This window comes from Taudactylus pleione, unplaced genomic scaffold (assembly GCF_031769625.1).
Source record: "Taudactylus pleione unplaced genomic scaffold, aTauple2 ptg000189l, whole genome shotgun sequence".
Taxonomy (NCBI): Eukaryota; Metazoa; Chordata; class Amphibia; order Anura; family Myobatrachidae; genus Taudactylus; species Taudactylus pleione.
This window is the reverse complement of record NW_028284591.1, coordinates 2,264,053-2,290,554: the sequence shown is the minus strand read 5'-3', so window position 1 is coordinate 2,290,554 and position 26,502 is coordinate 2,264,053. Positions and strand designations below refer to the sequence as shown.

Genomic DNA, 26,502 nt, shown 5'->3' with positions numbered 1-26,502 from the left:
GACAGAGGTGGTAAACACTGCTGTAAGCTTTAATTACTTAGCTGTAAACTGAAGTGCGTTAAATCATTATATTGCACTCTAACATTACCACAAGGAAACCGGAGAAGAACGGAAACCTTTTAATCAATAAACATACAATCCTGGCTTGGAACAATTAGCTAAATATGTTTATTATGGTGTCAAATATGCAGTTAACACTTTACTGGTTACAGTCTAACCGCAGTGGTGAAAATCATGAATACACTGGGCCATAAAATGATGAAAGAGTTGTACTTTGTTTAAATGAGTGCTGGATACAGCTAATGATCTGTGACTTGCATGGGTGAAGCGCAGGCTGAATTTAAACCATCGGACCCTGCATGCAAACACCATTGTGCGCGCAAAGCCCAACCCACCAGACTTTTTATTTGAATGAAGCATTGTGTCATATTTACAATGATTTTAGATGGAAGTAACCTAAGTAGTGTTTTTTGTTTTCTGAAGATAAGTATCCTATGGATTACTCCCCATTAGCCCAGACTGAAGCATGCACAGCCCGACTGCCGCACATACAGTACCCGGAAGTAAAGTGATAGTTGCTATCACTGTGATAACTCTTCGCAGGGCTCTGCCGCAGTTATAGTAGATCAACAATTATAAATAAAAGTGGAAATAATAATTTTCACATTGTGAGTTGAGATGAAATGATCACTTCAGAACTGCATTGAAAATGCGGATGGCGATAAATATGCCCCTTTGCGACTGCCTGCCACACTGCGTCTTTAGGTGTTTAGTGAAGCCAGTAGTTCCTAGTGAACTTGTTGTCTTTGTTTATAATCACCTTAAACCACATTCATTACCTGCCAGAATGAGATATGGCTGTCTTTATTGGAGTACGTAGCCAGGTAGCGTCCATCGGGGGCGAAAGAGACGGCCGTTATCGGTCCTTTATGGCCATGGATATTCTGCAAATACATTAGTAAATACATGAGATTATATTTTATATACAGGAGCTTTTGGTTTGTTACTGAAGAAAGTCAACATAAATGAAAATACTAAGGAGAAAAATATAATTGAATCTCTGTTTGTGCGCAGGAAATTCGTCCGCGGTGCACATTTCCACCTTATTTCTCCCAGAGGCTTATTTATTATGAAATCACGCACTTCTTCCTTGTTCTACATTAAATATTTAAAAAACAAACAAAAAACAACCACACACACAAAAAAAAAGGCTTTCATAGCAACTATACCGTCGTTTGTTAGGCAGTTGTGGTCTATAAGTTTATAGCTTTGGTTTGAAGTGTAAATATGCCCAGCTGTGCCGGCTTCAGATCAGACCATTGTCCAAAGACTTGGTAATCCAGAAGCTCTTGATCTTTAATGATTAGAAAAGGGCCTGTGCGCGTGTGTTCTACACGGCTTCCTAAGCTGTTCTGCTACACCAAACGGCATAACTTATGGGGCGGCTTTGATAAAACTTTGCGACTCAACATTCCATCTGCTAGAAATGCCGACTGCAGTTCCACTGCATAATCATCACGTTACATCCTCACAGCCTGTACACAGACCTCCTACCACTGTCTCCTGAAGCTGACATGCTCTCATTTCAGTGGGTGATTTAGGTTCTACAGACTATAGTTCTGACCGATAAACATTGTGAAATCTCAATGCACTGGATGGATAGATGTTTGGCTGTCATTCAGGCCTCCGGGAGATGCGGAGGGTAGTTGTAAATAGAGGAGGTGGGAGTGGCCTCATGATACCTTTTGTGTCATTAAGTACAGTAGCAGCGTGACGATGTACAATAACACATAGGGCCTGATTCCCTTGCAATGCCTATATTCACACAAATGGTCAATCTTTTTAAACTCTGCATGTTCCTAAGTCGCTAAAAAAGTCGCACAGTGCATGCATTCCATGTTGTGCACGCATTGAGTTCTAAGTAGCGATTGAGAAACACGTTCTCAGAAATGCATTGGGCGTTCCTGGGCAGTGACTGGGAGGAGGCTATTCAGATGTACGCAGATGCGCTGTCGTATGGACGTGTTATGGGAGTTAACTGGTTGCGAACTCAGACACTTAATCACATCATACTGTGACTCTAGCATGGGGCAGGCACATGTTGCGATGGTGCGACCTATGGTAACGTCTAAAGACGCACATAATGGGCATCCCGGTCCTTGCACAGTCAGACGCACGGATGTACACCAGGGGATGGGCTGATACCAGCATTAGCATAAAGTCGCATACGCGTCTACGCAAAAGAAGCGAAAGCAGTCGCAGCAGATGCGACTCAAAATCAGTGTAATCACACCCTTCCCTTTTGGTGATCACCAACACGACAAAGTGATTTCTCCTAATTAGAGGATCTTATGGACATTCCGGGTGACTAGGCAAATGGGAAATATATTGTAATAAAATGTAGTTGTAGGCAATATGTCTGCTCAACCAACATTTATGACAATTTGGCTTACCGATTCCTTATACCATTACTGAGGCATGAGGTATTTGGTGCCCCAGATCTACACAATCCATAGGCTACATGGTCATCGTTATAGCCTATATAGGATAAAAAGTGTAAAGCCACATGCTTCACTTATGTCGCAAGTTCCTAAACTCGTGGTCATTGGCTCAGGAATAAAATGGAAGTATATACATCTAGCCTCCGGGCGCGTTAAACAGCCCTTCTAGTTGCGCCCTGCCGTGGCATGACTCAGTAACGCCGAGCGTCTTTTCGTGCGTCTTTTTACATTCAAATGCGTCTTATTCGCACAACGAAGAGAATAGTTAGCACAAGCTTCTGCTGATTAAAATGATATGCAGCATGCCTATGTTCTCTGAGCGTCTGCGGGTGTATCTGCATGTGAAACGCTACGTTACAGTGTTACAGCCGCTGACACTGTAACGTAGCATTTCACGTGCAGATACACCCGCACTCGCTCACAGAACATGGGCATGCTGCATATCATTTTAATCAGCAGAAGCTGCTTGTTCTATCTCTTCGCATATGAAGGTAAAAAGATGTATGAAAAGCTACCGAGTCACACTGAGCTCCCGTGTTATGTGTGGCACGACAGACGTCACCAGCTATGTGTCCAACATACATACATAATAGACTGGAAAATCAAAAGGTGCAACAGTACAAGATGTGTTTGCTAAAATGTAGATCAATACACTGCAAGATAATGTATAATAAATGAAGGAACTTTTCTGTGCGTTTATGCTGAACATTATTCCATGTACCTATAGATCACCATAATTAAAGACTGTCCCTAATTTCTAGTCTCAGGTTTTAAATATTTGTTCCTGATAATTCTTGTCCCTAGAAACATCCCTATCTCCCTGTGTATTTCATGCAATGTACCCATCCATCCCTATCTCACTCTGTGTATTTCCTGCAATGTACCCCATCCATCCCCATCTCACTATGTGTATTTCATGCAATGTACCCCATCCATCCCTATCTCACTCTGTGTATTTCATGCAATGTACCCCATCTATCCCTATCTCACTCTGTGTATTTCATGCAATGTACCCCATCCATCCCTATCTTCTGCTTTATCATTTCAAATGTATTGAAAAGAAAGGATTTAAAAATTCAAAAAAAAGGTGACATCATAATGAAGACGAATAAAAATGTCACAATGTCACAATGCATGCATCAGTCCATCGTTCAGTAACAAAGGGCCCCTAAAAATAATGCTTAAAACACTGGTGACTATAGACAAGAAATCAGGGATAACAGTGATGTCCTCACAGACCTCCAGACAGAAGCACTTGTTAGAGGTCTCCAGACAATGAGTGCACAGACTCCGATGTGAGGTTACCGTCCCACGCAGAACAAGGCCAAAGTTATGTACATCTACACTCATTTCTCCAATTGGTACAAGTCTGCCGGGTTCACACTGAGGCCTCATTCAGGATTTAGCCTTTATCGTCTTCACCTCAAACCCAGCTGCTGGATGAAACGATGACTACAGCCCCTATTACCTAAACCTCCATGTCTACTGCACAGACCTCTAAAACACTTATCACAGGAGCATTACGTAGACATCCAAGACTGCGAATATAATTCCACATGATGCAGCTCTTGGCATTACAATGTGGTTCATGTGATTTCTGAGAGCTTGGCTTTCAATGAGAGCACAAAGTGACCTTGAGGAGCGGTATATAAAAATACATTTATCACCGAAATGGCATGTTGGCTGTCAGTCAATATATGCCTCTCATTTGTTAGAAGGCCGTCCTGCTGTGATTCCCTCATTACAATTTGGTTTAACTTCCCGGGCAAATGACAAACACAAAACGAAGCCGCTTCTTCCCTAGCCATTGTTAATCTAAGAGAAACAAGTGACAGCTGCAGCTAGCTAAGGGGTCTATTTACTAAGCAGTGTTAGGAGACAGAGTAAAAAGTGATAAGGTACCAGCCAATCAGCGCCTAACTGCCATCTCACAGGCTGTGTTTGAAAAATGACAGTTGGGAGCTGATTGTCTGGCACCTTATCACTTTTCACTCTGTCTCCTAACACTGCTTAGTAAATAGGCCCATAAGTGTTACTGGGCCACTGTTACAGTGGCATTAACTCTTTAAATAGAGGTATATGGCCACAGTGCACAACAAAAATGTTTCACTATAAAATGCCCAAAGCAAGCTGTCAAATAACAGTAGCTGCCCTGCATCATTCTAATAAGCTAAAGACAGTAGCCACAGGTTGTTCCTAATAATAATGCAGTAACTAAACCGGTGTTGGTTGTGCATTGGGACTTTTTTTATGGGGTTACTGGTGTGATATCACTGAGAGGTCACTGCAACCAGGTCTTTGGAGGTAAAAGGCTAGTTCACTACTGTACGCATGTGACATACCTTTCCAAAGCAGATGTCGGTAGCAGTCCTTAGACAATTATTTTTTTCCCTACTGAAGAAACACTTTGAATTTTAAGCTCCCTTCTAGTATTCTTGGCACTTAATTGTGCTGGGATATCAGACTTTCTTGATTTTATTAAGCTTACAGGAGTGCAAGTCTCTTTGCGATCATTTAAGGTCCTTTTTACAAAGTTAATATGGTGCAAGTTGGGTCCTGCGAGCCGTTCTCATAGCGCAATCCCAATGAGAATTTAATTTGCAATCCAATTCCAAACTCGCATTCGTTTTTCAGAGGGGAGTTTGCATTTTGGGTGCGCTGCCCCCAGAAAAAAGTGAAAAGATAGGGAAAATCTTTATTTTAAGGACTCAGGGCCTGATTCAGACCAGGTCGCAAGCGCTGAGCGCTCGCAACCGGGTCGATGGTGGCCCAGAGCGCATGCTCACGATGGAGCCGCTCCATCGTGTGCATGCACGAGAACCGGATAGCGACAGGCAATCCGTCGCTCCGGGTCTCGCACCAAAGGGGGCGTGCTGTCGATGTTGAGTGACAGCACGCCCCCTTTGGTAGGCGGGCCGGGGGGGTGGCTGCCCAGATGGAGGCGTTCCCATGAGAATGCCTACCATCTGGGGGTGGCCCCACTGACATCACAAGTGATGTCAGTGGGAGAGATTTCAGCTCTGTTAGAGCCGAAAGCTCTCTGGGGCTTGCAGCCACGAGACCCTACCATATGGGTCTCGTCGCAAGCCAGATGATCGCAATGGTCTTGGCCGCTCGCATTAGCTGTGGGAGGCCGCTCCATAAACAAAAAAAAAAAAAAGGGACACCCTGATTCAGAGCGAGCGCTCTGTCAGAGCGTCCGGCTCTGAATCAGGGCCTCGGTGCTGAATATCTGGTGCACTCCTCCCAAAGAATAATTCACTTGAGGGTTTTCAATAGCATAACTTGGCTAAGAAAGATCAGTTCAATAATGGGTTAAATGATGTGGGACAGGGATGTGGAGGTGTAAATGACGTGGGACAGGGATGTGGAGGTGTAAATGTTGTGGGGACAGGTAATATGGAGGTGTAAATGTTGTGGGGACAGGTATGTGGAAGTGTAAATTATGTGGGGACAGGGATGTGGAGGTGTAAATTATGTGGGGACAGTTATGTGGAGGTGTAAATGATGGGGGACAGGTATGTGGAGGTGTAAATGATGTGGGGACAGGTATGTGGAGGTGTAAATGATGTGGGGGCAGGTATGTGGAGGTGTAAATGATGTGGGGGCAGGTATGTGGAGGTGTAAATGATGTGGGGACAGGTATGTGGAGGTGTAAATGAGGTGGGACAGGTGTACAGAGGTGTAAATGATGTGGGGACAGGTATATGGAGGTGTAAATGATGTAAGGACAGGTATGTGGAGGTGTAAATTATGTGGGGACAGGTATGTGGAGGTGTAAATGATGTGGGGACAGATACGTGGAGGTGTAAATGGTGTGGGACAGGTACGTGGAGGTGTAAATGCTGTGGGACAGGTACGTGGAGGTGTAAATGCTGTGGGACAGGTACGTGGAGGTGTAAATGCTGTGGGACAGGTACGTGGAGGTGTAAATACTATGGGACAGGTACGCGGAGGTGTAAATGCTCAGGGACAGGTACGTGGAGGTGTAAATGCTGTGGGACAGGTACGTGGAGGTGTAAATGCTGTGGGACAGGTACGTGGAGGTGTAAATGCTGTGGGACAGGTACGTGGAGGTGTAAATGCTGTGGGACAGGTACGTGGAGGTGTAAATGCTGTGGGACAGGTACGTGGAGGTGTAAATGCTGTGGCACAGGTACGTGGAGGTGGTGTATTGATGGGAGTGGGGTTTTAGTACTTGCAAAAAAACCACTGACTACTAAACAGACATTTTCCTGTTCCCCAAAATGTGGGAAAGACTTTAATTTGCTGAAAATCACTTGCTTGCTATAATTTTTCCACCATTAATAAATGAAAAAAAAAAATGCAAAAATCATGCATTTGATACAGTTTAAAAACCTACAGTACTTTTGTTATGGCCACTAACAAACTTCTATATGGTCCTGCTATCTCAGTTGTCACATTTTGGAAGTCCAAGGTGGTTTCCCCACTTTTTCATGCACTTCTCCCAGGTCGCATTTTGCAGAACAGTCATGCACCCTCACCGTATTTACTGCAAATCTGCATTTCTAATTGGACCTTGCATTGCTCGGGTGCGCAAATTCGTGCGATGTATGAGAGTTTGATGAAACATATTCGCTATTGCAAATTCTCTCCTAAATGGGTTAAGCCCTTCATTTGCCAAGTGTCTGCAATTCTATACTTTTAAAACCATTGTGTGCCTGTAGTCTACTAATTCATTAGCATCATTCAGGCACTTCAGGTAAGCCCAATAGGTTCTGTATGCAGCATCAAACTGGCCCACCACAGGATTGGGTGATGCTTAGCCTCATATGGGCTCTCCCACCGCTGCTTTGGTAGTGACTAGAGAGTACAAAGTACAGAGGCCATTAGCTGTAGTTATGACTGCTTTTCAGTAACTTCTCAGTGAAGAGAGAGTATAGAGGGAACTGAGAAATGGAGTATAGGGAACTTACAAGGGGAGTATACGTCACCACCAAGGATCTGGGGTCTTTATTGTATTGACACTAAAAATTGGAGCTCTAAATATTCACAAAAAATGTTGGGTATGAAATAGCCTAGTCACTGAATTTGGTGCCTAAACGGCACAGTGGTCACTGAGATGCTGACTGTGTTATATACGGGGTCAATAGAGAGCTACAGATGATTCCACATACATCTATCCTCCGTGCGCTACAAGTCGCCGCCACACAACGCGGGAACTCCGTGTGCCTTGGTAGCGCCGTCACTAACGTGGTGTTTCGCATGCAGATACACCCGCACTTGCTCACAGAACATAGGCCTGCCGCATATCATTTTAATCAGCAGAAGCTAATTGTGCTATCACTTTGCATCGATGGGACGCATTTGAAGGTTAAAATTCGCATGAAAGGCGTTCAGTGCTACCAAGCCACGCCATGACGCGACTAGAAGGGCTGTTTAAACGCGCAAGGGGGCTAGATGTATGAGGACCCATCTTTATCTGTATTGTACAAAGATCACTATAAAGCTACTGTAATGTCACTAGAGAGTCATCTGTATTGTATGGCTCAAGAGAAAGTTATCTGTGTTGTTTTTAGTTACTGCAAAGCTTCCCAAATTGCACATTGGTTACAAGCGTAGGCGTATCTAGACATTTTTGGGTACCATAGCAAAATTTGTAAGGGTCTCAATGTACCATACAACGGTAAAATAAAACACATACAGGTGCATCCACATACATCGTTACCTCCATGCGCTACAAGTCGTGTTAAACATAATGCATGAGCGCTATGCCACACGGTAGCTCAGAGTGTCTTTTCTTGCGACTTTTTACCTTCAGATGCTTCTTATTCGCAAAGTAATGCGAAAAGGATGTACAAACATGTTCTGTGTGCCACTGCTGATCGGGTGTTTCTGTATGCCCGACTAGAAGGGCTGTTTAATGCACAAGGAAGTAAGATATGCTGTATGAGGACACATCTGTATACATGGGTTCTTTGACAGCTCAGTTGACAGAGAAGGGTGCGCAAGACAGTAAACTTCCAGTGAGCAATTAGGTCTTGTTAGTGAGTGAGGTCAGAGGAGAACGGTCAGACTGATTCACATTAAGGCGACAGCAAGTGAAATAGCCATGCGTTACACAGTGATGTGCAGAAGATGATCTCTGAATGCACAGCCCCCCTGAACCTATGAATGAGCTACAGTGCTAGAAGACTGCACAGGTCACCACTCCTGTCAGCTAAGAACAGGAAACTGAGGCTGCAGTGAGCACCAGGCTCACCAACACTGGGCGGCTGAAGAATGGAAACCGCTGCCTGGTCTGACAGATATCGATGTCTGCTGCAACATGCAGATGATGGGTTCAGCATTTGGCATTAATCGCATGAATCCATCCAAGAATGTTTTCTGGGCAGATATTAAACTCCTGAAGATTGTTGCTGACCAAGTGCATCCGATTATGGCCACAGTCCACCCACTCACTGTGTAATGGAACCAGCTGGAGAAGACATGCTTTGTGTTATCCTGCGGGAACTAACCAGGAACACCATGAACATGACAATGAGATCAGTGTACTACAATGGGCCCCGCCGTCACCAGAACACATTTGGGATGCGATGGAACACAGAGTTACAGCATGAATGTGCAGCAGACAAATCTGTAGCCACTGCGTGATGCCATCATGTCACCATGGACCAGAGTCTCTAAGGAGACATGTCCCCCCTACCACTCCCCAATTACTGTAGTACTACGGATTGCCAAGAGCCATTGTCTGCCTAAAGGGGCCCATACATGGTGCGATATAGCAGCCGATCCGACAGATTGGTGCGATATCTCTGCTATATCGTACTGTGTGTGGGAATGATATTGGTCAGTGTGCGCTCACATGGGATCATACATCGCATCGGCACATCGGGTGGTCAGGCAGCGGGTCGCTCCGTGTGTGTGGAACACCCAATATGTCGGCAGCAGCAGCACAAAGTGCCTATCGCACCGTGTATGGGCCCCTCTACACTGCTTCATTAAAACCTGCACAATAACCTTACAGTATACAACTTTATCTAGAAGTAAAAATAAACTCTTACTATTATACTGCATGCTTCGATGAGTCACAAAGTCGTGGAAGCGGAAAGGATCACAAAGTCACATGACCAATATACTAGCTTAGTCATATGGGGGCTGATTTGGGGTTGGAAGCAAAGCAACATAAAAAAAAAAGCGTTAACTTTGCAACTTGTCAATACCATATTGTGCTGCAGGCGGGGAAGATTTAAAATGTGCAGATTTAGATTTGGTAGGAGAATGTCCTAGCTCAAATTTAAATTACAGTACAAATCCAAAGCTGTCCAGCAATTGTGGGCTACATGTGAAAGCAGCCAGTATTTCCCCTGCAGGCAAACAAGTTTATTTGCACTCCTACTGTATTGCACCCCTTGTATTGCATGGTCGGGTATGGGATCCTGGCGGTTGGTATTCTGCCGGTCATAATACCGACAGCGGGATCTCGACAGTCAGAATCCCGACACAATTAGCTAACTGTTCTAATCCCTAACCCACCTTTCCTGCAGCCTAACCCTAATTCCCCCTTCACCCCCACCCCCAGCAGCCTAACCCTCCCCCTAACCCTAATACTTACCGCCTGGACGACCGCGAACGTGATTCTGACTGCTGTCAGGATGCTAGCGCCGGTATTCTGAGTACCGGCATCGCCACCGCGGAGATGGTAGCTGCATCCTGTATTGCAATATGGTTTGTCAAGGCACAAAGTTAGTTTTCTTTTATTTTTCTGGCTTTATTTATAACTCAGCATCGTCCCCATAATTTTCAGAACCGCATTCAATCTGTTAATGCATCACTAGCTTTACATGTACATTAGTATCATTGTGTCAGGGGAAAACGACCACTGTTAATAAATATGTGGTCTGTTATATTAAAATGTAGTACAGGTATTAGTTACAGTCTGCAGGTTGCATTAAAAGTGGTCACAGCCTATCAGGGAGGAGACCAGGGAAAACATATATTCCTGTTTCCAAACAACCCAGCTCCCAGGAGCCTGGACTGTAAAGCTGGATGCACATTAGCCGACAGCCCGATGCGACGGCTGATGGTGCTGAGGAACGATATATCGGGCGGACGGTACACGCTGCATGATCCGGAAACCGCCCGCCCGATATGTTGTTCATCCAGGTCCATTGACCTTGACAGCGTCGGCAGTTGGGTTGCTCCGTCGCCTGTGCATACACGAACAATGGAACGACCCCAATGTTGGGCAATAGCGACACGCATAGTGGGTACACACTAGACAATGTGCCCGATATGTCAGCCTGATCCGCGGGATGAGGGTCGACATATCGTTTAGTGTGCTCCCAGCTTTAGGGGCATTGGAGAACCTGCTGGACCGGAGGCAATAAATACTCTGTATTTTAGATTATACTTAACTGTAACAAAAACATATTTTTCAACCAGTGAAGTTCTCCTTGAATTTGTTATTTGAGATCATTCAGTAATTTACACGGGATGCAGTCATGTCAATATTTTCATTATCGATATTCACAATGTTGTAACTACAAGGAAGACAGTTATGTCAACATTGCAGATGTTGACATCTGCAGAATGTCGATACATTCACAATGTTGACATTCTGTAGGTACCGTAGTCTTAGGCTACGTGAGGGGAAGGTATTGGTTAGGCTGCGGCAGCAGAGGGTTAGGCCGCGTGAGGGGAAGGTATTGGTTAGGCTGCGGCAGCAGAGGGTTAGGCTACGGGAGGGGAAGGTATTGGTTAGGCTGCGGCAGCAGAGGGTTAGGTTACATGAGGGGAAGGTATTGGTTAGGCTGTGGCAGCAGAGGGTAAGGCTATGGGAGGGGAAGGTATTGGTTAGCCTGCAGCAGCAGAGGGTTAGATAACGGGAGGGGAAGGAATTGGTTAGGCTGCGGCAGCAGAGGGTTAGATAACGGGAGGGGAAGGTATTGGTTAGGCTGCGGCAGCAGAGGGTAAGGCTATGGGAGGGGAAGGTATTGGTTAGGCTGCGGCAGCAGAGGGTTAGGCTACGTGAGGGAAAGGTATTGGTTAGGCTGCGGCAGCAGAGGGTTAGATTACGGGAGGGGAAGGTATTGGTTAGGCTGCGGCAGCAGAGGGTTAGGCTACGTGAGGGGAAGGTACTGGCTAGGCTGCGGCAGCAGAGGGAAAGGCTGCGTGAGGGAAAGGTATTGGTTAGGCTGCGGCAGCAGAAGGTTAGGCTACGTGAGGGGAAGGTATTGGTTAGGCTGCGGCAGCAGAGGGTCAGGCTATGGGAGGGGAAGGTATTGGTTAGGCTGCGGCAGCAGAGGGTTAGGCTACTGGAGGGGAAGGTATTGGTTAGGCTGCGGCAGCAGAAGGTTAGGCTACAGGAGGGGAAGGTATTGGTTAGGCTGCGGCAGCAGAAGGTTAGGCTACAGGAGGGGAAGGTATTGGTTAGGCTGCGGCAGCAGAAGGTTAGGCTACAGGAGGGGAAGGTATTCATTAGGCGGTTGCAGCAGTGGGTTAGTCTATGGTGCGGGGAGGAGTGGGATTAGACACTAGGGGGAGGATTAAGGTTAGGCAGTGGGGCCATGTTGACATTATAAATGTTGACCAAATATACCACACCCATGTACACAATAAATTGCAGTCTCTTATATTTAGCGTCTCCTACACTGAGCACCATCAACCACTAACGGTGATTGCTAAAATAGGACTATAGTATCCCTTCAATGCCTCATTAGCACACGGATGTGTCCTCAAACACCTAGCCTCAATACGCAGTACGGTGCAGGACGCCCGGCGTGACTGTGACACTCCGAGAGGTATAGCGTAGCATCTTTTTCTTCCAATTTTGTGTCTTTTTCGCATCACAGATATAGTGAAACACCACTCACAATATGCCATAGATGCTGGGCTGTGACTTTAACCGCACAGGAATTAGTTTTAAAAATGTACAAAGTCGCAGGTGAAATACAACAGAGTTTGGCGTGTTCCTAAATTCAGAGCACTGTGCAGGTGGCGGTGATATATTTCTGAACTAAAATGGTCAAAAACAAGACACCAGCACTTTTGGTACGCTGAATATAATATTATATAAGTACACGTGAGAACAGATGAGAGGTAAAAACTTTCCAAAAATCACTAATCATTTCCACACATAACTCTTAGCAACCAGACAATTGCGTCCGTTGCCTAAATTCCACTATACAGGTAACAGCGGATTGGTTGCTGTAATTCAGTGCAAATTGTGCACCTACTGGGCTGCAATGTTAGTAAATGAGCCCTATTAGGTCTGGAATTCTATACTGTTAGGGGAGTTAGCCAGCGGTTCCGGCCTGTACTCATATAGTCTCCTAAATACAACAGGGAACCACGACCTGCAGTATCAGCAGCCTTGTCGCTGCCACCCTGGACCACAGCAGTGACGGGCCAGATACACAATCCACCCCAATGGCAGGGTTCTACCACCGGGTATCGCCTTGCAGCTCTAATTTGCTATGGTTGCAAGTCAAAGTGACAAAGCTGGCCCAGGAGGGCTAGCCTCAGCATTAAACATCCCTATAAGCAGGGTCTCTGTCCTGGGGTGTCACCTCTAGCAGACCAGAGAAGGAAAATAATGAAAGTGGGATTACTTATTAATGACTCTACTGAAAAACTGGACCAACCGCCAGATTAATCACAGTAACAATCCTCTTCACTTCCAGGGAGTTGCCCTTCGCTGTTATGCCCCGGGTTTATGGCAAAGAGACTTTGATGAATAGAAACAGTACAAATAGAAAATCCTAATAATAAGCATAAACCATGTCTTTTTCTACACAGATTTTTCATTTTACATATATAAGAACTGCCTGATGTCCTCCATTCTATCCAATCATCAAGATCATTTGCTTCATAAGCACTTTGTTAATAAACTTTCGCTAACATCTTATATGTCCATAATAACATGGTTTCTGTGTATATAAGCAATCTTTCTGCCATTCATCTTCCGACACCTTGTATGTAACTCGGGTGACAGGGAGATGGAAAGAGACAGCGACCTACAGTATATATGGTCCTAGGACTAGAATCAGGGGGTCTAGGAAGCAATTATTTCTCCTTCATTAAATTCCAAACGTTCTTACGTCACAATCCTGTCTGCATGCCACCCAATAGTACCAAGCCAGGGCGCCCAATAGGGTCATGTCTCACGGATTAGGGGGCAGCCTCAGGTAACTATTGGAGCATTACTACATGTGCGTGTCTCGGCGGATAGGTTTGTGTGACCAATACGTTACCTGATTTACCTGCCACCAAGCTTGGGAGGGAAGAGTATTTTTCATTATTGCCCTTGCTGAATGTGTACAGCAGGAGTATTCAACATGCAGCCCTCCAGCAGTTGTGAAACTACACATACCAGCATGCCCTGTGTAGTTCCACAGCAGCTGGAGGGCCGGAGTTGGAATACCCCTGGTGTACTGTACCAGCTGCAATCATGCACTTAGTATGTACAGTCACATGGCAATAATAAACAGAACCATAAAATGAAATAACTTGCTGGAATTAGTTATAGTTAACAAATGCTAATACTGTACAGTTTATATTCCTGTGTGATGGATCAGCCACGATTTGGGCATGCTCAGATTTCTGACCATTACACTAAAATCAGTAAAATAACGAGTGTATGTACAGTTACTGGATGGTATAGAAAATACAGTATATGCAGTTTAGTTTCTTAAAGCTGGACTGCCACTTTCACATGCTGGGCACTGGGGTGTGGTATGTGGTGTGAGGCAGAGCTGTAACAAGACTCTCTGGTGCCCTGTGCCAGAGAGAGATTTGGCACCCCCCCATTTTTTAAGATAGTGAACCTGAAAAAGGGCCATGGCCTCATGGGGAAGGGCCAGGGAAGAGATAGGGGAGGTCAGGAGGTGCTGGGGAGAAAAGAAGAGGAAGCTACAAGTGAGAATGATGATAAACAGGAAAATTGACAGGCCCAAACAGCGCCCCCTGCCCTGTGCCATGGCACATGTCGCGCCTCCCTAGTTGCGGCTCTGGTGTGAGGAGCCCGGGTACTTTCACAAATACCGCTATAACTCAGGTTCCATCCCCTCCATGACCATTTCACAATGTCGACATCTGGAAATGTTGACATGTAAAATGATGATATTCTGCAGAGTGCCAACATTAGAGTTAGGTAACGGCTTTAGGGATAACCTGCAAGGGGAGAGTTTAGGTTATGTTTCAGGGGGGAGGGTTAACACCCCATCAGCCGAACCCACCGGATCAGAAGACACCGCCGGAGATGGAATGCAGATAAGTCTGTGATGCAAAACCCACTGTTTGTCGACATTTCATCAGTATCAACAAACTGCATTTCGACATTAGAATCAGGTCGACAAAACATGCCGAAACCGTTGGGAAGTATATTTAACTCTATAGTACAGTGGTCATGCTACTGTAGGTTGTTTACAGTATTGCTATATCCACCGAGACTGAATTGTGTTTAAATGCAGCTCTTACCAGTGTGCTCCTGAAAATATCTGTAGCTATGTACATAAGAATTCAGAAACATCTGTCCTTTATATACTTATTGCCTTACAAATGCCACGTGTATAGTGCGGCTACCACTCAGTTTAAACCTGCTTAACACCAGATTTGAAGAAGAAAATCATCAGTTAGCCGCGAGATATGTACCTGGCAGTAATTCCAGCTATTACTACACTGTAAATGTATATTAAAAAATACATCTACTTGGTCCGTTTCCCGTCTCAAAGACACACACACGTGCACACAATCACACAAAAACAATCAACAAAAACATATTCTCCTGGGAATGTAGCATTCTGGTACCAGCCTCCAGAGACAATGTACAGCTGCAGTAACCTTTCAGCAAAAATTGTCTCTGCTGAAAGACTATGAATAATTTCAGAGAGATACTAAAGACTTCCAATTGCCCCACACACTATGAGCGCGTATAATTTAACAGCCCACCAAACACAATTACTGTAATATTAAAAAATAAAGTAACACTGAATGCTGAACATTTGAACTATCTGTAGTCTTTTGTTTTAGGTTATACAGAGGACGTAACCAGGGTTTTTCATCTTTAAATCAAAGATCTGTATATAAACTATTATGTCCTACATAATCACTACAGCAACAAAAGGAAACTACAGAGAGTGGTACATGTCAATATTCCACTTGAGCAAGAGTTGCCCTTTTAATATCCCAAGGGGAAGGTTATTTACATCAGAACAGAGCTTTTGTTAATGGAGGAACACTGGTATTGGACAAGTTAATTTATAAAAAAAAAAAAAAACAAAGAAAAACAAAGCAAAAGACAAAACAAAACCATGATTAATTGCTATAAAATTCACAAAAATAAAATAAAGTGTACAAAAAAATAAAATAAAGGCAAGATCTACTATTCGACAAAATAATAAATAAATATGATGCATGAAGACCCCAGGGCTACTCCCCAGCCTTGTGTTTGGGACTGGGTGCCAATGGTCTCGATGATTCCGGTAATTTGCTAATTAGCGTCATGGTGCTGCAGATATTCTGATTAGGGGGCTGAGAAAGTACAGGAATTAACCTAGTTAATAGGTTCCTTAAAACTCGAGAGTTAAGCAAAGCAGCACTAAACAAAAATTAGATACAATATAATCAAATTCATTTGCACCCTTTTCAGGCAACGCACTGCTGGAAGTGCGCTTGAGGGTGAATCACGGTATAATAGACTGTATTCTAGGACTCCTTTATGTTGTGCAGTTGAACTGTATTTGTACGGAGCTCAAGAAGGAAATAGCGCTAAAGAGTGTAAAATCAAAAGATTACTGTATATCGCAGTCCGGGGCTGGGGTTTTAGCTTAGGTAGACTTGGGGCCATGAAGAACAGAGTATTGAAATCAGGGTCTATAGAGGAAATAGTGGAAAGAAGGAAGCCATCCACCGAGTCTGGCAGCGGAAGGAGCAGGGTCCTCAACAGCACAGCGTATTGAAGTGATGCTACTGAAAAAATTTTCATATTTGTTTTATTTTTAACTGTTGAACAAAAAAAAAACTCTAAAAAAAACAGAAGTTGCTATGATAAAAAAAATGATATGCGTCCATGAAAATAATTAGGACAAAGGGTTTATATCCTTTTTACAGAATGCAGATGTGTCCTTGCTCATTAGCCTCAATACGCCACGCAGAGCGACTTGCCTGGCGTGTGTGAGCCGCCAGATTTCGTGCACCTCTGCTAGCATCGGGCATCTTTTTTTTCCGGAAGTTCGTCTAAGTCGCAGTGCGACTAGGACGCTCCAGGAGACTGTGCTGATTAATTTGATATGTGACCCTTGTAGATCTGTGTGCGAAAGAGACTGTAAAACAGAACTCGGTGTGGAAAAAAGCTGCGTCCGCTGCATCGTAGCACTTTGTCTGCTGGTGCTTCCTAGTCGCATTGCATTGCGTTTTAGACGGATTTCCGGCAAAAAAAGACGCCCGTCGCTAACAGAGTCTCATGGGACCAGGTGCGTCAACAGGGGCTGTGTGACACGACTGCAGCAAAGAGGAGAGGACACATCTGTGCCTGATTAACAAAAACTTAGTTGATTGAGTATAATTTTCTTCTAGCACGTTATTTAGTTGTGTTATTAAATATAAGAAGATTGCAAATGCGCACATAAAACAAAAAAAAAAAAGAGGCAGGGAAACTATACAAAAGAAAAACAATTTTGGACTTTTTAAAAAGAAAATCTAAGAGTCAAGGTTTTAGGAGATTATCAAAAAAGGAACATGTAAAATAAAGTGTTAGGGCTCATTAAGGAAGAACATTCCCTTTTTTTCTCCTGTGAACACTAAACTTCAGAGCTTGGCCTTTTATGTGAACTCAATTATTAAAGTGGAACAAACACCAAATAACTTCAACTTTTCCAGGTTCACTTTCCTCAATTACTCTCTAAAATGAAGTCTGACCCGGACACTTGGAGACACTATTTCAGGGGTATTCAACATGCGACTCCCCCAGCTGCTGTGGAACTACACATCCCAGCATGCCCAACCACAGTTTTGCTATAAGGGCGTGCTAAAACTATGGCAGGGCAGTTACACAGCAGCTGGAGTGCCGTATATTGAATACCCCTGCACTATTACACAGTGTAGTTACACAGCAGCTGGAGTGCCGTATATTGAATACCCCTGCACTATTTTATACCCTGCATAACTGTTAAAATGAATATGCGTTCTATTTTCAGACCTCCCAATATGTTCTCTCCTCTACATCTTAACAATATATCTGGGCTAAGGAATGGGCGAGAGCCAGATTTGTTTGGCTAGAGGTGCAGCTTGCTTAGTGCATACTATGGGGAGGCCTAAGGGCTGCTAGAGCCTGGATGCTGGCTGAGATGGAGAGTACCAAAATGGCTTCTCTCTCCCCTGGCAGCTTAGGCCTACTAAGGGTCTGACACACTGCTCTCTTACCCTTCCTGGTCCTCTTCATTCCTCTCTCTGAAAAACATCGGTTTCAGTTTCAGTATTTATATAGATAACCGATTTCACTGTGATACTGACAGCAACGTCTTTTCCAAATGTCTAGCCATTATGTAACACACAGGTTATCCTTTTTCAGCATTTTGTAGACTGCCGACAAAGATTTTTCTTCTTAAATTAAACTAAGATCGATTTTAATCAATTAATTATTGGTCCTATTCAACATACGATGCCATATATTTCAACATACGCGCTGAACAATATCGTTAACGGTATTGTTCAGTGACGTCATGCTGCCACATTCCCAAACTTGCAGAATCTGACTATCGTCAGATTGGCATGCAAGTTCAGGAGATGGAAGATATCGTTAACGATCCGCGGGAGCGCGCATCGTTAATGATATTGAGCATACACTCATCTTGAACAATATGAACGATAACAATATCGTTATCGTCCATATCGTTTTCTTTATCGTCTAGTGTGTATGCCCCTTTAGGCTCTTTCCTGCCTAGAATCACATAACATTCTAAATATTTGTCAGTGTCTTATCTCCAATTAGCTCTTGCTGTCATGAGATTTTTAAGTTCACTTATTTTAATATATAGCGCTTAGCAACACATTGATAGAACCCCAGTCTGGCCTCTAATGAAATGAGGACATTTATTCAATACATTTCTGATCAATATTAAGAGATATGAGTCAATATATCCACACATATAGGACGCAGATAGATAATGGCACGAGGTCCTGACAGCTGCTTTGATTCCCTCTAATATTAATGAGCAGTGCATAATTTATGTATTGGTTGCTTGGCCATATGACAAAATGCTTCATGTGAATTACATTTGTGCTAAATTTATGGAAAGGAAACTAGTGCCGGAAAATTGTGTCAGCAAGGAATAAGCAGAAACAGGACAGAATGGAAAATGCCGCTGTCCATGGTGCTGAACGTGGCAGAAAGGAATAAGCAGAAACAGGACAGAATGGAAAATGCCGCTGTCCATGGTGCTGAACGTGGTAGAAAGGAATAAGCAGAAACAGGACAGAATGGAAAATGCCGCTGAACATGGCAGAAAGGAATAAGCAGAAACAGGACAGAATGGAAAATGCTGCTGAACGTGGCAGAAAGGAATAAGCAGAAACAGGACAGAATGGAAAATGCCGTGCCGCTGTCCATGGTGCTGAACGTGGTAGAAAGGAATAAGCAGAAATAGGACAGAATGGAAAATGCCGCTGTCCATGGTGCTGAACGTGGCAGAAAGGAGTAAGCAGAAACAGGACAGAATGGAAAATGGCGCTGTCCATGGTGCTGAAAGTGGCAGAACAAACAGGCATCTCCCATACTGCAAAGGAATGTCTACTATAAAAGGTGTAAGTCACAGGAGATGGGATCCTATCAGGATGCCCGACGTCCGTATACTGATGCCGGAATCCTGACGCCCATCAGAATGCCAAAGCTGGCATCCCGAAGGGATCAAGATACTGACGCCGGCATCCCGAAGGTAAGTATGCAGGTTACGGTTAGGCCGGGAAGTTAGGTTGAGGGACCTGCTGGGGTGCACTGACCGGGGAGGGTTAGGCTGCGGTTAGAGGGGGGGTTAAGTTTTAGGCACCACCGGGGGGGAGGTTAGGGTTAGGCATTGCCCAGGGAGGGTTATATTTAGGCACCATCTGGGGGAGGTTAAGGATAGGGGCCCACCGGGGGGAGGTTAGAGTTAGGTACCACCAGGGGAGGGTTAATGGGGAAGAGGGGGAAGAGGGGGAGGATTAGGCTACTTAACGGCCCCTGTTGGGATCCTTAACATAGGGATGCCACCGTTGGTCTTCTAACCACTGGCATCCCGTCTGCCGGTAAATCACATGGATTCATCAGGAGACACATAGGCGGTCTGTCCCTACTATTAGTTACTACTCACACTGTACAAGACACCATAGGATGCAGTGCTACCACTGAGATCTGCAATATCAGGAGACCGAGAGAGAGAGGGAGGGAGGGAGAGAGAGAGTATCCTTGGTAAAGGAGTACTCGTTTATTTTCTTTTTAAATATGACAATTAGGGAAAGTCATTTGCAACTTATTTGGTGGTATTATCACTTATGGCTTCTAATAATGAGAAACTCTACAAAAAAGACTAAATTAATCCTGTCATGACCAGAGGTAGTTTAAAGCTTTTTGTGACCAGACATGGCCAACAGCCACAACATGTCAAGAGGTTTATAATGTCAACATTGACAATGGTCGCCACTGATGTTATGGCGACATTGTTAGCATGTTGACATAGTAGTTTCGTTCTAATTTTGTCCCTAACCTCATCAATCTTAATGGTAACTCTAACCCTCCTGGAAATGTCAACATTATTACAATTGTGACTTTTCCGATGTTGACATTCCGTCAATGTCGACATTTTGCAGGTGTTGACATTAATGTGAACATTTTAACCATGTCAACATCAACAATGTTTAAGAACTACCATCCTACAGCTTTCCACAGGTGGTTCACACCAGAGCTTTTATTACAAAGACTTTTTTATAAAGACTTTGATATTAGGATCTCAGATCCTAAGCACACATATCACCTATCAATCACAAAGCATTCTCATATCACAAAAAATACATTAAGAATACATTCTATAGCTCACCAACAGTTACTGATACAATAGCGCCTCAGAGTGCGGACACCCAAACCTCATCATTTCAATCCTTATAGGAAGGTGGGGATACCTTCTCGGTGTCCAGCTGCTAGAGGTACTACTCAATAGCGCGAATCCTTGTAATTATTCAACAACAATGTATCCTTCTGCTGTCAACACTGAACGTCAACATCGTGACTACATACCCAGATTGCTAATTATTGCTACATATGGTCGCATTCGGACTTGTGTGACTTAATGTAAAGTTTACAGGGATTTATATTATTACATTTCTTTTTAACGGCTGCAATTCGCTATTTGAGTATCTCCAGGTCAGGGTCAGGACAGAACATTATATTTTTCATTCTTACATATCAGCTCCCAATTGACATGAAACAGACAGGCACATTCCTTTATGGTGGTGCTAATATGGGTGTTAGACCCCTGCAGCTCTCTGGGGTTCCCGGGTGTGATGTAACACCCTCTGTATGTGCTGCAGCGTTCTATTGAACATGTCTAGGAAATATAGTTCTATTATTAATATTTAGTACATCTATAGAGAGGTTTAGTAAACTAATCTGCTAATTATCATTAGGACAAACAAAGGGGAAAAGCTATACACATAAATTATGAGTTTCTGGGCTACATCCAATTATCTCACAAAACCTACAAAGATTCTTACTATGACAGCCAAACACTGTCCAAAATAATGTGAAAAACCAGCAAGAATTGTTCTTATGCAGTTTTTTTGTTTAGTGCCGTATAAATGGTTGATAGAATACTGTTCTTTGTTAGTTATGACCATCATGCTTACAGTTTGCAAAGTAGATATCGATTTATATCTGCTCAAAACACCAGAGACTTCAACCTTACATGACTATAGCTCCCATAATTTTGGAATAAAAACCAGCACAATCATAAGACTTTGTTTATATAATTTAGCCCCTGCTTCAGTTTAGGTTCCAAACATGGTAAACCTAATCCTCTTGCCCTGTGTATTTAGACACATCTGGATTCTGAATTTTGAAAAAAATAAACAGAAAGTTTAACATGTTAGGGCAGAAAGTTTTACATTTTGGGGCATTAAACATGAATTGATCTCAATAATTAGAATTTCTTTTCAACACTTATCGTGGCAATAAGAAATTAAGTATCGGTAGAATTTTACCAAAAGTCAAATGGAGGGACAAGTTCCTGCGATGTGTAAAAGTGATCGCTGTACATCCGGATCGCACCCCAGCACACCCATTGCGCAAGCGTGGTCATCAGATCGTACATGCAGAGATTACCGGGAAGCAATTCTCTCGCAAACAAATTATGCATAACGTAGCCCATAGGTTTCATAATTTAGCTATTGTGTGCAAGTACAGGAAGGCTACGATATTCAGAGCTTTGGAAGTTTCACAATTTGGGGGTTGCTTTTGCGAATGAAAATGGAGGAAGTGCAGCAGATATCTCCAATATCTGTTACTGTCACTTATTTGATCCTGGTGATGCTTAGATTTGGTGGGTATCCCCTCAAAATAGCCGTTTTAAGGGAAATTCACAATATTTTTCTGGTAAATATGCCCTTTGGGTAAGTAATGTTCTTGGAAAGTCAGGAAACCAAACATATGACCCATCCACAGCTCAGCTGGGAAATTTGGTGATGTCACAAAATGTTTCCCAGGAGCACATTGATCATGCCTGCCAGTACACGGAACAAAACATGCTTAACATTTGGTGACGTCTGAAATACTAAATGTGACCATGACCAGTTCTAGCACTGCATTGGCTATTTATTCAGCTCCTCATTGCAGGTAGTGTGATTTGTAGATCCAGGGCAGGGATTTTCATTTTGGTCTTCTAGTCTATAAATGGAAAATGTTGATGAAAATTCAGTGCACGAGACTATATAAATGCAAGACATGTTTACGTATGTGTCGTCTATTCAGGTCCCGTGTAATATGGTCCATCTGAACTCTACCATAATCCTCTACTGTACTTAGTCATCATTGTGCTGTAGGATTATGATTTGCTTTCTTCTGTTTGCTCCAGAAGGAAAATGAGGCTTCTGGGAAATTGCTTTCTTAAATGCCAGGCAGAGAAGAAAAGAGGACCTGCCCTCCCCCACCCAAGTGCAGACTAAGGGGTAGATAAAGGAGGATGACAATTGACAGCTCTGACAAAAGCTTGAGAAACGTGCATCAAGAAACAGGAATCTAAAGAGGAAAGGGGAGACTAGGAGCTGGTCCCGGAACGTGCTACACAAATTACGTGCATTCTCCTGATGCAAATTCAATTTTCTTCCTTGACCTCATTGCAGCATTCTCTTGCGTTTTGCGATGATCTCTGCTCTTTGCTTCCAAGCCGCTATGTCCAATCCCATTCAGATCATTACATAATAACATTCTGAAATCCCAGTGGTCTCTGATCAGGCTTCACGACCCCCGCTAAATGCATTTCTGAGCGACTTCATCTAAAATGCGTAGCCTGCTACCATTTAAGAACAATCACTGAGCAGCACTAAAGGTATTCGTTATGCAGATAAATGTGTGTAACTTTGTCCCCCGGAGGTCAGTCCATCACATGCATGGGTTTCGTAATATGTAGTCATATTATACCTGGGACTAACCCAAGCCTCTTGGTTTATGGCAAAGAAAATATTCTCCAACCAAATAGCCATCGAACAAACCTAGGTTTTAAACCAACGATGCAGCAATAAAGTCAGAAGCAAAATAAGTAAAACAATATATTCTAAAAAGTAATATAATTGAATGAGTTGAACGGCACAACCTCCATAAAACAGATGGAGAAATAGGATATGTAAAAGGAAATAAAATAAAAATGTTTTATCTGTTGCACATTCCAGTTCTATTGTTGCGGTAATTCAGTTCCCCAAGAAGGGTAGTAATCTCTAGCTGTTACAGTGCACAAAATAGAATGTAATGAAAATAAATAGATAAATATAAAATAAAAATATACATATATCATTAGTACGTGGGTGGAGGGTCCTACTGGCCCCATCTGTCATGGTGTGGAACTGGGGTAGATGGCTTACTTTAGAACCACCAGTGTTTATCCTCACCCCTGTTTGTTGGAGCAGGGGTGCAATCTCAGGTCCCCTCCCTTGTAGCACAAATGCTATGGCAAGATCGGATGTTGCCACGATACGAAGGTTCCCGCAGGAGCCTAACATTCTGACCATACCCCAACAACCCTTCCTACCAGCGGTAATAGACATCAGTAAAATTAGGGCTACATTAACTAATATTTTTATTTAATTAAGCATGTCGCTCATTGCAGTACACAGCAGAATATAATCTCAAAGTTCATCCCTTGGCCACCAAGGTTTCGCCAACTACGCTCAGCTGTAAAGCACGAAACTGGTTTTCACTATTAGCTAATCTAAAATTCCTACTGTACATCATTTGTTTTTGTACTCTATGGCGGACGGCCTCTTAAAAAAAATCTATTGCAAATATTTTTTCATCAAAGGCATTTTCAGATATGGTAGCATGATTTTATTACAACAAAACAACCACAGTACTTTTTTAGAAATCCCAGATAGTCCTGAAGACCAAAGTCATCAGCACTAAATGATTGTGGTACTGGTTATTAATCTATTTTTAAAAATATTCCCCACCATCAAGAAACCTCCCCACCCCCTACCCTTCCAAAACACAAACTAGATGAAGCGTTGATATCAAATACAGGAAATTAAACCTAAAACAGCAGCATAATAATGACAAACTCTGTATAGGATTCGCACATATGTACAGATGCATTTTTATATATCTTTCTAATGACACTTTGAAAACTATAAATGAAAAATGATCTTCAAACATACTGGGTACAGGTGGACTTAAACTTAGAGGAGATGCAGTCAGGAAGCCGGCGGCCGTAATGTCGACCGCCGGCTTCCCAACTGTCTAACCCCGGCAAGTGTCAAATGACAGGCGTCGGGATTCCGACGCCTATCATTAGACCTACGCCGGAAGCCCAACACTCAGCTTTCCGATCAAAGGTAAGCCGGGCGCGTACAGCCACACGGGGTAGGGGGCATGCTGTGATAGGGTTAGGCACCACCCCGGAAGGGTTAGGCTGCGGGGAAGTGTGGTTAGGTATAGGCACTTAGAGGGGGGTTAGGGTTAGAAACTTGGGGAGAGGTTAGGGTTAGGCACCCCTAATGGAAGGTTAGGGTTAGGGGGTAGAACTAGATTAGTTTATACTTACCTTAAGACGTTCGGGATTTCCTCCTCTGCCGGACTTCCGTTGCTGGGAATCATACCGATTCCAACTAGAGATGTGCACAGACCCCCAAGTTTTGGTTCTAAATCATCTTCGTGTTTTGATTTGACAAAAACCACCTTCAAGCGTTTTAGTTTCAGATTTGCTTTTCGATCTGGTTTCCTTTGAAATAGCTAAAATCATGCAACTTGGACCTGTTTTTGTTATTAATATCAATAACATTAATTTCCAGTCAATTCTGACCATCTCATAATATTGTTTTCACCAATATTAGGCAAAAGGCTGCAGCAAGCTGGCTGCAGCTGTATCTGTGTATCAACAGACTTTGGTGGGTGTTCATGAAGCCTTGGTAGGCTTTAAAATTGTAATACAATAGTCAGTGCTTTTAGCATTCCAAATCTCCACGCTTGGATGATTACATGCAGTCCTCGCTCCTGCTGAACTATTTCTGTGGCAGTCTGCAGTCTCACGGTTCTTACCTGAGCCCATCAACGTGACAGTAAACGTCCAGTGCCCTCAACATTCCACATAATTGGTGAAGTGCAAACCAGCCGAGCTATTTAGCCGACATGACCAATGCAGCTTATACACAGAAGTTATGCTAACGAGCAACTTGTTCAAATGTTAACATACAACATGTCCACACCTGAGAATGTCGATATGCTCCCAATGTCAGTGTTCTGTAAGGATCAGAGGGTTAGGGTGAGGCTGCGGCAGTGGAATATTAGGGTTAGGCTGCAGGAAGGACAAGTGAGGGTTAGGCCGCGGGAGGTGAGGGTTAGGCACTAGGGGAAGGGTTAGATTTAGGCTGTGGGAGGAGAGGGTTAGGGTTAGGCTGCAGGAGGGGATGGTTAGAGTTAGGTACTAGGGGAAGGGTTAGATTTAGGCTGTGGGAGAGGATGTTAACTTCAGGCACTAGGGTTAGCGATACTCACCACTGGAAGCGAAACAGGATCTGACAGAAATTCTCATTAGCTGGCCACCGAACCTAGAAGACAATGCTGGAGCTGCCGGAATTTCCTAACCAGGTAAGTCAACAGTAGACCACCAGGAACATCTTGTCAAATTTCTATTTATGTTGTAATTTCATGTGTGTAGACATGATGTCATTAAAATAAACTGAACCCGGAAGAAAACTTACATTTAGAATAGCAGGTACCTGAAATACATCATCAATATAGCATATACGGCTTGCAAAAGTCTTCAATGATCGTTATGTAACCAAATCCTTAGTAACTATGGTGGAAAACCTGATTTACCCTAGGCAGCCATCCAAGACATCATGGCCTGATCATCCCTAGCATTACACGAACTCTCTCACACAGGATCTTTAACATTGAGAGATTCTTAAACACTAATTTATTCTTCCCCATCAATACGCCTCAATAATTTCTTATCTTATGATCCTCAGTGGAGTATGCACACCTGAGGTGCCCGCCCATACACTTGGCTTTATCCTCCTAGCTTAAAGACTCATCTAATATAGCGTTTCTCTAAGAGTATAGAAGGAGAGCTAAATCATTAGTAAAGCAGTCAGGATTGTGGCCTACTGTGGTGACTGTTGTGTAAGTTCAAGGAGTATTCCCCTGCACCAATTTCTGGGTAATCCTGCAATGTGTCATCTTCAATACTGGCGTATAGATAAGACTGAAGAAGATAAGTTGCAGGTACTGGCCAGGACATTGGACTTTGACATTGGACAGTGAATACAAGAAGTCCAGCAAGCTCCCCATGCTTAGGAACATTAA

At 43.5% G+C, this 26,502-nt stretch overlaps 1 protein-coding gene across 3 annotated transcripts in view; it reads right to left on the bottom strand.

The window, feature by feature from the left end:
- Positions 1-26,502, bottom strand: part of WDR7 (WD repeat domain 7) — a 380,928-nt gene that overhangs the window by 4,390 nt on the left and 350,036 nt on the right. For all 3 annotated transcript variants that reach the window (XM_088476453.1, XM_088476451.1, XM_088476452.1), the window contains one exon: positions 840-944. In XM_088476453.1, coding sequence (XP_088332579.1) covers positions 840-944 — 105 coding nt within the window. The remainder of the gene's footprint in view (positions 1-839; positions 945-26,502) is intronic.